General features: G+C 42.3%; 1 protein-coding gene across 2 annotated transcripts in view; it reads left to right on the top strand.

Annotated features, from left to right (window-relative positions):
- Positions 1-12,882, top strand: part of CRIM1 (cysteine rich transmembrane BMP regulator 1) — a 72,066-nt gene that overhangs the window by 16,804 nt on the left and 42,380 nt on the right. For both annotated transcript variants that reach the window (XM_068123455.2, XM_068123462.2), the window contains exons 3-5: positions 86-215; positions 491-609; positions 1,901-2,083. In XM_068123455.2, coding sequence (XP_067979556.2) covers positions 86-215; positions 491-609; positions 1,901-2,083 — 432 coding nt within the window. The remainder of the gene's footprint in view (positions 1-85; positions 216-490; positions 610-1,900; positions 2,084-12,882) is intronic.

Genomic DNA, 12,882 nt, shown 5'->3' with positions numbered 1-12,882 from the left:
AGAGGAAAGCATTTATTCAGCCCAGCCCAAAGTTGAAGAAGACATTACAATTGCAAAATGACTAAATTATTGATATTTATTTTAGGAGAAGAGAGTGGACACAGCAATTGCAGCCTGGCGGAGTGTCCAAAAGTGCACGCCACAAGCTGCCCTCCTGACAGCATCATGGTCTTGAGTAGCTCTAAGGATGATCATTGCTGCCCACATGCTCCAAAGTGAGTCCTTGACATTTCTAATGAGCAGTGCATTTTGGGTGTGAATGCACATTTTAGGTACGAGTGTGTATCGGAGTGCGTTTTGGGTACGAGTGTTTGCCAGGTTGCAAATTTTGGGTATGAATGCACATTTTTGGTATGAGTGTGTATTGGAGTGCGTATTGGGTACGAGTCCTTGACAGATTGTGCATTTTGGGTGTGAATGCACATTTTAGGTACGAGTGTTTGCCAGGTTGTAAATTTTGGGTACAAGTGTGTTGCTGCGTGCAATTTAGGTGCGAGTGCATCGTCATATGCACAAAGCCAAGTTGCGGTGTTTCGATGGTTCCTCGGTTGTTGCAATCTGGCGATGGAACACCGGGACACTGTTGTGACATCTACGAGTGCGTCAACGGTAAGAAACATTCACCAAACCTGCTGTAAAGTAATAATATTAATTATTTTAAAGGCAAATGTAGCATAGTCTTATTGATTTGCATATATCTGTCAGAAGTACTGGGAATAGTATAATAAATTACCCACACGCTGTTGTAGCATGTTCCCCAGTCTAGAGGTGTAGAAAACGGTGCTTTCTGTACGGAACAATTTGTCCACTACTCTGATTTCAGGAGCTCTGAATCACACATAGGCTTCCTTTACAACCTTCAAAGAGTCCTTGGATAATAAAGCAATAAAGTTTGTCACAAAACTCAAGGCTCTTTGATCGATTGATGTCCACCCGGCAGTCGGGCGTAGTCCAAACTCGAGTTTATTTAAAGGATTAAAAACCCAAGCTATACACAAACACTGGCATGGTACACAGCAAAACAAATGGTGATTGGCTCTTCTTTTCCCCTTTCCCTCAAGGCTCTGCTTTGACCCATATATCTGGCTCACAAATATTCCCAAATTCCCCTCTAGAAAGTACTTGTCAATATGAGACAAAGCCAGAAAATAATTGATACCTCAAGGTTGTTCCATATCCAAAAATATCTAGAACCTCCCTGAATGCGATCTTCCGCAAGGTGTAAAATCTAACTGAAATATTAATACCTGTCACCTTTTTACTCGACCCTACTTTTACAGTCAAGGTATCTTCCCCTCCCCCCCCTTCCCATGCCTCCTCCCCCCAAGCCCTCTCCCTCCCACAGATCTCCCGATGTCCCTGCTCTCCATCTTCTCTCCTGCTCCCTTATCATATGTTTTGTTTTTATCATGTTTTTATGTTTTATGTGTCAGTTTGTCTTTTTGTGATAAATGTTAGCTCTTTCATGAGCCTCGATCTTGCAAAAAAAAAAAAAAACAGTCAAGGTATCTAGGCCCAACAAAAACCACACAGAGTGATATGTAATAAAGTGTTTCCCATCGAATCACAAGTATAAAATTGTGCACATTGCAATTAACACAGTACAATGTGTAACAGTCAATTGTGAAGAACGTGTAATGAAGTAAAATGATTTGTGTTAGTTTTTTTGTTTTTTTTTCTTGCTCAAAATGTCCTAAGGCCTGAGACTACAATAGCATGTGCAATTGTGCATGTATCGTTATGGTTATGTTGAGGCTAGAGCTTTGATCTTTCTGAGTTTAGGATTTGTTGCTTAACATTGAGAGGATGAACTCTTCCATAAAGCACAATGAAATGTATTTCACGGCTTCACTAGGCCCAACTTGAGCCTCGGTCATTGAAGTTATCTGCTGCATTCCAGAAACACGTACAACATGTGCCTTTAATGGGATGGAGTACATGGATGGGGAGCTGTACCGGCTCGATGTGTGCCGATACTGCCGCTGTCGGGGAGGCATCAGCTTCTGCTTCTCAGCGCAATGCGGGCACCTTACATGTGCGCATCACTACGTGCCTGACGGAGAGTGCTGTCCCGTGTGCGAAGGTACACCGATGCAGTGCTCACTTCATACTCTATTTAAAGCCACTCCATGCTTATTGGCAGTACGTTGACTGAATTATATCGTACTTCTGCCACAGCATGCTTGAAGCATGATCGCTGTGTGCCAGCAGAAGAATATTAGGCAACCTGCGACGTTTTGAGTGTCATCACAGCAAGTCGGCAAATGTGGTGGGAATAAGCTTGGCATCTTTTCAGTCATGCTTGCTGTTTGCACAATAGGAAACGGCTGGTTTCTTTTTTTTATCCCTTGTATTGCAAGTAGCCTGGTGTTGGGCTAGCGGCTAGGGTGCCAGCTTAGGATCCTAGGATCCTGGGTTCGAATCCTGGTCGATCGCTGAATTAACGCCAGGGCGGTTGACTCAGCCTGTCATCCTTCCGAGGACAGCTAATTGAGTACCAGTTCACTGGTAATTCCCTGTTTGATGTTAAAGGCGGCAAAAAGGGTTGGCGTCAGGAAGGGCATCCGGCCGTAAAAGATTGCTTCAAAAAGGGGACCAAAAAACAACAACAACCACGGTTCCCGAAAAAGGCCAACCCCCGCTTGCAGGGAAAAATGGCCTCTAAAAGGTGGTTTTTTTGTATTGCAAGCAGACCTGAGCTGAGCCCCACTGTGAATGGAAAGAGATTAGACGTGTCAGAGATTTTTGTCATTGTTTTCTTTTTGTGGCCCTCCTGATTTGAAGATTGGGAAGTTTGGTTCTCACTTAAATGTAGTAGATAGGTTTGGGAGAATTTTGATCCAGCTATTATAGATTTCATGGTCAGAGGAGAAAAACAATTTTTTCCAAAGCTGCTTTTGTTGTTGGAAATGAAAAAGCATAATCAATAACAGATTGGCAGTGTCATGCAAATGTGTGAAAGATACCATTGGATCTTAAAATCCACCAGCAAATGCAAGTAGGTGCAATACCCAGCTTAATGTCCCTCCAAAGGACAGCACAGTCATTGATGCAACGACTTGCCTGCAAAGCACCAGGTTTACAGTCTATAGTCGAAACAGGAATCAAACCCAGAAAAGATGGTTCAGAGGCGAGTGGTTCAAAACCTCTGAGTTTATTCTGCCAACTCCCATATTCCAAAATAAAACAAGAAAGAGCAATAGAAGATTGCAGACCCTCGCCAGGACGTGTTTGTGTGGTGTATTTTGTGTGGTGTTTATGAGCTGCTGTGTTTGTGTGGTTTATTGACGATGTACATTTATGTTCAATCCAATATGACTGCCAAAACACGTGACTGATGATGTCATCAATTTAATTCTCCCATATCATTTTTTGTGTAGATCATGCTCAAGAAATTTCAAACTGATCGGATCAAGTGTTGTTCTACTTATCTAATTATGATGTCATAATTAAGGCACCATTGACATCATCATGAATATATGTTGTTCCCCATGGGGAGTACTTGACAATGAGACACGTTTCAATTTTGTCCATGGAGTGGTTTTGGAGATATAGAGGTGCAATTTTTCGGTTTTTCCAAGTTGGGGCCTATACCATACCATATGACATCATAAATATCATCAAAAAATTTACAGGAGGAGACGCTCCCATGGTGAAAATTTCCTGTCGATCAGACCAACGTTTGCAGAGAAAAGCATACTCACATTCTGTGTGGACAAACAGACAAACAAACAAATGAAAAATCGGTCAGAGACTTGTCGGAATGTACTTTTTTATCGGCCATTTAGGAAAAATATGGCGGCCGAACCACGTGACCGATGAAGTCATCATTATTTATTTTCGAAACCAATTTATTCCTTGATGATGCTCAAGAAATTTCATCTTGATCGGATGAAGTTTTGTCCTTGTCCAATTATGACGTCATATTGGAGGCACCTATGACATCATGATTAACATATTTTATTCCCCATGGAGAGTTCTTTACAATGAGCCATGTCTCAATTTTTTCTGTTCAGCACTTTCGGAGATATAGTGGTGCAAAGTTTTTCCGTTTTTCCAATATGGCGGCCGAACCACGTGACCGATGACATCATCATTAACATATTTTATTCCCCATGGAGAGTTCTTTACAATGAGCCATGTCTCAATTTTTTCTCTTCAGCACTTTCGGAGATATCGAGGTGCAAAATTTTTCCAAGATGGCGGCCGAACTACGTGACCGATGACGTCATCAATTGGGCACAGTCTATTCCAGGGCAAGACAAATATGTGTGTAAAGTTTGGCGATTCTACGTGCAATGGTGTAGACGTAGTGCTGCAAACAGACAGACAAACAGACAGATGAAAAATCGGTCAGAGACCGAGGACTTGCCGGAGTTTACTTTTTTATCGGCCATTTAGGACAAATATGGGGGCCGAACCACGTGACCGATGACGTCATCATAAACATATTTTAATCCCCATGGAGAGTTCTTTACAATGAGCCATGTCTCAATTTTTTCGATTCAGCACTTTTGGAGATGAAGAGGTGCTAAGTTTTTCGGTTTTTCCAAGGTAGCGGCCGAACCACGTGACATATGACGTCATCATTAACTAATTTTATTCCCCATGGAGAGTTCTTTACAAGGAGCCATGTCTCAATTTTCTCTGTTCAGCACTTTCGGAGATATATAGGTGCAAATTTTTTCGGTTTTTCCGAGATGGCGGCCGAACCACGTGACCGATGACGTCATCATTAACATATTTTATTCCCCATGGAGAGTTCTTTACAATGAGCCATGTCTCAATTTTTTCTGTTCAGCACTTTCGGAGATATGGAGTTGCAAAGTTTTTGGTTTTTCCAAGATGGCGGCCGAACCACGTGACCGATGACGTCATCAATTGGGCACAGTCTATTCCAGGGCAAGTCAAATACGTGTGCAAAGTTTGGCGATTCTACGTGCAACGCTGTAGACGTAGTGCTGCAAACAGACAAACAGACAGACAGATGAAAAATCGGTCAGAGACCGAGGACTTGCCGGAATGTACTTTTTTATCGGCCATTTAGGACAAATATGGCGGCCGAACCACGTGACCGATGACGTCATCATTAACATATTTTATTCCCCATGGAGAGTTCTTTACAATGAGCCATACCTCAATTTTTTCTATTCAGGACTTTTGGAGATGTGGAGGTGCAGAGTTTTTCGGTTTTTCCAAGATGGCGGCCGAACCACGTGACTGATGACATCATCATTAACATATTTTATTCCCCATGGAGAGTTCTTTACAAAGAGCCATGTCTCAATTTTTTCTGTTCAGCACTTTTGGAGATATAGTGGTGCAAAGTTTTGCCGTTTTTCCAAGATGGCGGCCGAACCACGTGACCTATGACGTCATCATTAACATGTTTTATTCCCAATGGAGAGTTCTTTACAATGAGCCATGGCTCAATTTTTTCTGTTCAGCACTTTGAGATATCGAGGTGCAAAATTTTTCGGTTTTTCCAAGATGGCGGCCGAACCACGTGACTGATGACGTCATCATTTGGGCACAGTATATTAGAGGGCAAGACCAATATGTGTGCCAAGTTTGGCGATTCTACGTGCAACGGTGTAGACGTAGTGCTGCAAACAGACAAACAGACAAACAGACAAACAGACAAACAGACAAACAGATGAAAAATCGGTCAGAGACCGAGGACTTGCCGGAATTTACTTTTTTATCGGCCATTTAGGACAAATATGGTGGCTGAACCACGTGACCGATGACGTCATCATTAACATATTTTATTCCCCATGGAGAGTTCTTCACAATGAGCCATGTCTCAATTTTTTCTGTTCAGCACTTTCGGAGATATCGAGGTGCAAAGTTTTTCCAAGATGGCGGCCGAACCACGTGACCGATGACGTCATCATTAACATATTTTATTCCCCATGGAGAGTTCTTTCCAATGAGCCATGTCTCAATTTTTTCTATTCAGCACTTTTGGAGATATGGAGGTGCAAAGTTTTTCGGATTTTCCAAGATGGCAGCAGAACCACGTGACTGATGACGTCATCATTAACATATTTTATTCCCCCTGGAGAGTTCTTTCCAATGAGCCATGTATCAATTTTTTCTATTCAGCACTTCCGGAGAAATGGAGGTGCAAAGTTTTTCGGTTTTTCCAAGATGGCGGCCGAACCACGTGACTGATGACGTCATCATTAACATATTTTATTCCCCCTGGAGAGTTCTTTACAATGAGCCATGTCTCAATTTTTTCTGTTCAGTACTTTCGGAGATATAGAAGTGCAAAGTTTTTCGGTTTTTCCAAGATGGCGGCCGAACCACGTCACCGATGACGTCATCAATTGGGCACAGTCTATTCCAGGGCAAGACCAATATGTGTGCAAAGTTTGGCGATTCTACGTGCAACGGTGTAGACGCAGTGCTGCAAACAGACAGACAAACAGACAAACAGACAGACAGACAAACAGACAAATGAAAAATCGGTCAGAGACCGAGGACTTGCCGGAATGTACTTTTTTATCCGCCATTTAGGACAAATATGGCGGCCGAACCACGTGACCGATGACGTCATCATTAACATATTTTATTCCCCATGGAGAGTTCTTTACAATGAGGCATGTCTCAATTTTTTCTATTCAGCACTTTTGGACACATAGAGGTGCTAAGTTTTTCGGTTTTTCCAAGATGGCGGCCGAACCACGTGACATATGACGTCATCATTAACAAATTTTATTCCCCATGGAGAGTTCTTTACAATGAGCCATGTCTCAATTTTTTCTGTTCAGCACTTTTGGAGATATAGTGGTGCAAAGTTTTGCCGTTTTTCCAAGATGGCGGCCGACCACGTGACATATGACATCATCATTAACATATTTTATTCCCCATGGAGAGTTCTTTACAATGAGCCATGTCTCAATTTTTTCTGTTCAGCACTTTTGGAGATTTCGTGGTGCAAAGTTTTGCCGTTTTTCCAAGATGGCGGCCGACCACGTGACTGATGACGTCATCATTAACATATTTTATTCCCCATGGAGAGTTCTTTACAATGAGCCATGTCTCAATTTTTTCTGTTCAGTACTTTCGGAGATATAGAGGTGCAAAATTTTTTCGGTTTTTCCAAGATGGCCGCCGAACCACGTGACTGATGACGTCATCATTAACATATTTTATTCCCCATGGAGAGTTCTTTACAATGAGCCATGTCTCAATTTTTTCTGTTCAGCACTTTTGGAGATTTCGTGGTGCAAAGTTTTGCCGTTTTTCCAAGATGGCGGCCGACCACGTGACTGATGACGTCATCATTAACATATTTTATTCCCCATGGACAGTTCTTTACAATGAGCCATGTCTCAATTTTCTCTATTCAGCACTTTCGGAGATATGGAGTTGCAAATTTTTTCCAAGATGGCGGCCGAACCACGTGACCGATGACGTCATCATTTGGGCACAGTATATTAGAGGGCAAGACAAATAAGTGTGCAAAGTTTGGCTATTCTACGTATAGAAAGATTCTACATATAGAAAGTTTTCGGGTTTTTCCAAGATGGCGGCCGAACCACGTGACCAATGACGTCATCATTAACATATTTTATTCCCCATCTAGAGTTCTTTACAATGAGCCATGTCTCAATTTTTTCTGTTCAGTACTTTCGGAGATATAGAAGTACAAAGTTTTTCGGTTTTTCCAAGATGGCGGCCGAACCACGTCACCGATGACGTCATCAATTGGGCACAGTCTATTCCAGGGCAAGACCAATATGTGTGCAAAGTTTGGCGATTCTACGTGCAACGGTGTAGACGCAGTGCTGCAAACAGACAGACAGACAAACAGACAGACAAACAGACAAAAAATCGGTCAGAGACCGAGGACTTGCCGGAATGTACTTTTTTATCGGCCATTTAGGCCAAATATGGCGGCCGAACCATGTGACCGATGACGTCATCATTAACATATATTATTCCCCATGGAGAGTTCTTTACAATGAGTCATGTCTCAATTTTTTCTATTCAGCACTTTCGGAGATATGGAGGTGCTAGGTTTTTCCAAGATGGCGGCTAACCCACGTGACCGATGACGTCATTATTAACATATTTTATTCCCCATGGAGAGTTCATTACAATGAGCCATGTCTCAATTTTTTCTATTCAGCACTTTCGGAGATATGGAGGTGCTAGGTTTTTCCAAGATGGCGGCTAAACCACGTGACCGATGACGTCATTATTAACATATTGTATTCCCCATGGAGAGTTCTTTACAATGAGTCATGTCTCAATTTTTTCTATTCAGCACTTTCAGAGATATGGAGGTGTTAGGTTTTTCGGTTTTTCCAAGATGGCGGCCGAACCACGTGACATATGACGTCATCATTAACAAATTTTATTCCCCATGGAGAGTTCTTTACAATGAGCCATGTCTCAATTTTTTCTGTTCAGCACTTTTGGAGATATAGTGGTGCAAATTTTTTGCCGTTTTTCCAAGATGGCGGCCGACCACGTGACATATGACATCATCATTTACATATTTTATTCCCCATGGAGAGTTCTTTACAATGAGCCATGTCTCAATTTTTTCTGTTCAGCACTTTCGGAGATATAGAGGTGCAAAGTTTTTCCAAGATGGCGGCCGAACCACGTGACTGATGACGTCATCATTAACATATTTGATTCCCCATGGAGAGTTCTTTACAATGAGCCATGTCTCAATTTTTTCGGTTCAGTACTTTTGGAGATATGGAGGTGCAAATTTTTTCGGTTTTTCCAAGATGGCGGCCGAACCACGCGACTGATGACGTCATCATTAACATGTTTTATTCCCCATGGAGAGTTCTTCACAATGAGCCATGTCTCAATTTTTTCTGTTCAACACTTTGAGATATCGAGGTGCAAATTTTTTCGGTTTTTCCAAGATGGCGGCCGAACCACGTGACCGATGACGTCATCATTTGGGCACAGTATATTAGAGGGCAAGACCAATATGTGTGCCAAGTTTGGCGATTCTACGTGCAACGGTGTAGACGCAGTGCTGCAAACAGACAAACAGACAAACAGACAAACAGACAAACAGACAAATGAAAAATCGGTCAGAGACCGAGGACTTGCCGGATTGTACTTTTTTATCGGCCATTTAGGACAAATATGGCGGCCGAACCACGTGACCGATGACATCATCATTAACATATTTTATTCCCCATGGAGAGTTCTTTACAATGAGCCATACCTCAATTTTTTCTATACAGGACTTTTGGAGATGTGGAGGTGGAGAGTTTTTCGGTTTTTCCAAGATGGCGGCCGACCACGTGACTGATGACGTCATCATTTACATATTTTATTCCCCATGGAGAGTTCTTTACAATGAGCCATGTCTCAATTTTTTCTGTTCAGCACTTTAGGAGATATAGTGGCGCAACGTTTTGCCGTTTTTCCAAGATGGCGACCGAACCACGTGACTGATGACGTCATCATTTACATATTTTATTCCCCATGGAGAGTTCTTTACAATGAGCCATGTCTCAATTTTTTCTGTTCAGTACTTTCGGAGATATAGAGGTGCAAAGTTTTTCGGTTTTTCCAAGATGGCGGCCGAACCACGTCACCGATGACGTCATCAATTGGGCACAGTCTATTCCAGGGCAAGACCAATATGTGTGCAAAGTTTGGCGATTCTACGTGCAACGGTGTAGACGCAGTGCTGCAAACAGACAGACAGACAGCCAAACAGACAGACAAACAGATGAAAAATCGGTCAGAGACCGAGGACTTGCCGGAATGTACTTTTTTATTGGCCATTTAGGACAAATATGGCGGCCGAACCACGTGACTGATGACGTCATCATTAACATATTTTATTCCCCATGGAGAGTTCTTTACATCGAGCCACGTCCCAAGTTTTTCTATTCAGGACTTTCGGAGATATGGAGGTGTAACGTTTTCCGGTTTTTCCAAGATGGCGGCCGAACCACGTGACATATGACGTCATCATTAACATATTTTATTCCCCATGGAGAGTTCTTTACAATGAGCCATGTCTCTATTTTTTCTGTTCAGCACTTTTGGAGTAATAGTGGTGCAAAGTTTTGCCGTTTTTCCAAGATGGCGGCCGAACCACGTGACCTATGACGTCATCATTAACATGTTTTATTCCCAATGGAGAGTTCTTTACAATGAGCCATGGCTCAATTTTTTCTGTTCAGCACTTTGAGATATTGAGGTGCAAAATTTTTCGGTTTTTCCAAGATGGCGGCCGAACCACGTGACTGATGACGTCATCATTTGGGCACAGTATATTAGAGGGCAAGACCAATATGTGTGCCAAGTTTGGCGATTCTACGTGCAACGGTGTAGACGTAGTGCTGCAAACAGACAAACAGACAAACAGACAAACAGACAAATGAAAAATCGGTCAGAGACCGAGGACTTGCCGGAATGTACTTTTTTATCGGCCATTTAGGACAAATAGGGCGGCCGAACCACGTGACCGATGACGTCATCATTAACATATTTTATTCCCCATGGAGAGTTCTTTACAATGAGCCATACCTCAATTTTTTCTATTCAGGACTTTTGGAGATGTGGAGGTGCAGAGTTTTTCGGTTTTTCCAAGATGGCGGCCGAACCACGTGACCGATGACATCATCATTAACATATTTTGTTCCCCATGGAGAGTTCTTTACAATGAGCCATGTCTCAATTTTTTCTATTCAGCACTTTCGGAGATATGGAGGTGCTAAGTTTTTCGGTTTTTCCAAGATGGCGGCCGACCACGTGACTGATGACGTCATCATTAACATATTTTATTCCCCATGGAGAGTTCTTTACAATGAGCCATGTCTCAATTTTTTCTGTTCAGCACTTTTGGAGATATAGTGGTGCAAATTTTTGCCGTTTTTCCAAGATGGCGGCCGACCACGTGACATATGACGTCATCATTAACATATTTTATTCCCCATGGAGAGTTCTTTACAATGAGCCATGTCTCAATTTTTTCTGTTCAGTACTTTCGGAGATATAGAGGTGCAAATTTATTCGGTTTTTCCAAGATGGCGGCCGAACCACGTCACCGATGACGTCATCATTGAGGCACAGTATATTAGAGGGCAAGACCATTATGTGTGCAAAGTTTGGCGATTCTCCGTGCAACGGTGTAGACGCAGTGCTGCAAACAGACAAACAGACAGACAAACAGACAGACAAACAGACAGACAGACAAACAAACGAACAGATCAACATACTTGCCGGAAAATTTTTCCGGCAAGTAACAAACGAACAGATCAACATACTTGCCGGAATCTTTTCCGGCAAGTAACAAACGAACAGATCAACATACTTGCCGGAAAATTTTTCCGGCAAGTAACAAACAAATGAAAAATCGGTCAGAGACCGAGGACTTGCCGGAATGTACTTTTTTATCGGCCATTTAGGACAAATATGGCGGCCGAACCACGTGACCGATGACGTCATCATTAACATATTTTATTCCCCATGGAGAGTTCTTTACAATGAGCCATACCTCAATTTTTTCTGTTCAAGACTTTTGGAGATGTGGAGGTGCAGAGTTTTTCGGTTTTTCCAAGATGGCGGCCGACCACGTGACTGATGACGTCATCATTAACATATTTTATTCCCCATGGAGAGTTCTTTACAATGAGCCATGTCTCAATTTTTTCTGTTCAGCACTTTTGGAGATATAGTGGTGAAAATTTTTGCCGTTTTTCCAAGATGGCGGCCGACCACGTGACATATGACGTCATCATTAACATATTTTATTCCCCATGGAGAGTTCTTTACAATGAGCCAAGTCTCAATTTTTTCTGTTCAGCACTTTTGGAGATTAAGTGGCGCAACCTTTTTCGGTTTTTCCAAGATGGCGCCAGAACCACGTGACTGATGACGTCATCATTTACGTATTTTATTCCCCATGGAGAGTTCTTTACAACGAGCCATGTCTCAATTTTTTCTGTTCAGTACTTTCGGAGATATAGAGGTGCAAAGTTTTTCGGTTTTTCCAAGATGGCGGCCGAACCACGTCACCGATGACGTCATCAATTGGGCACAGTCTATTCCAGGGCAAGACCAATATGTGTGCAAAGCTTGGCGATTCTACGTGCAACGGTGTAGACGCAGTACTGCAAACAGACAGACAGACAGACAGACAAACAGACAAACAGACAGATGAAAAATCGGTCAGAGACCGAGGACTTGCCGGAATGTACTTTTTTATCGGCCATTTAGGACAAATATGGTGGCCGAAACACGTGATAGATGACGTCATCAGTAACTTATTTTATTCCCCATGGAGAGTTCTTTTCAATGAGCCATGTCTCAATTTTTTATATTCAGCACTTTCAGAGATATGGAGGTGCAATTTTTTTCCAAGATGGCGGCCGAACCACGTGACATATGACGTCATCATTAACATATTTTATTCCCCATGGAGAGTTCTTTCCAATGAGCCATGTCTCAATTTTTTCTGTTCAGCACTTTTGGAGATATAGTGGTGCAAAGTTTTGCCGTTTTTCCAAGATGGCGGCCGACCACGTGACATATGACGTCATCATTAACATATTTTATTCCCCATGGAGAGTTCTTTACAATGAGCCATGTCTCAATTTTTTCTATTCAGCACTTTCGGAGATATGGAGGTGCAAAGTTTTTCGGATTTTCCAAGATGGCGGCCGAATCACGTGAACGATGACGTCATCATTAACATATTTTATTCCCCATGGTGAGTTCTTTACAATGAGCCATGTCTCAATTTTTTCTGTTCAGGACTTTCGGAGATATGGAGGTGCAAAAATTTTCGTTTTTTCCAAGATGGCGGCCGAACCACGTGACCGATGACGTCATCATTAACATATTTTATTCCCCATGGAGAGTTCTTTACAATGAGCC

Source organism: Myxine glutinosa, chromosome 1 (genome assembly GCF_964187855.1).
Source record: "Myxine glutinosa chromosome 1, kmMyxGlut1.1, whole genome shotgun sequence".
NCBI lineage: Eukaryota > Metazoa > Chordata > Myxini > Myxiniformes > Myxinidae > Myxine > Myxine glutinosa.
This window is presented reverse-complemented; position numbering and strand designations above follow the sequence as displayed.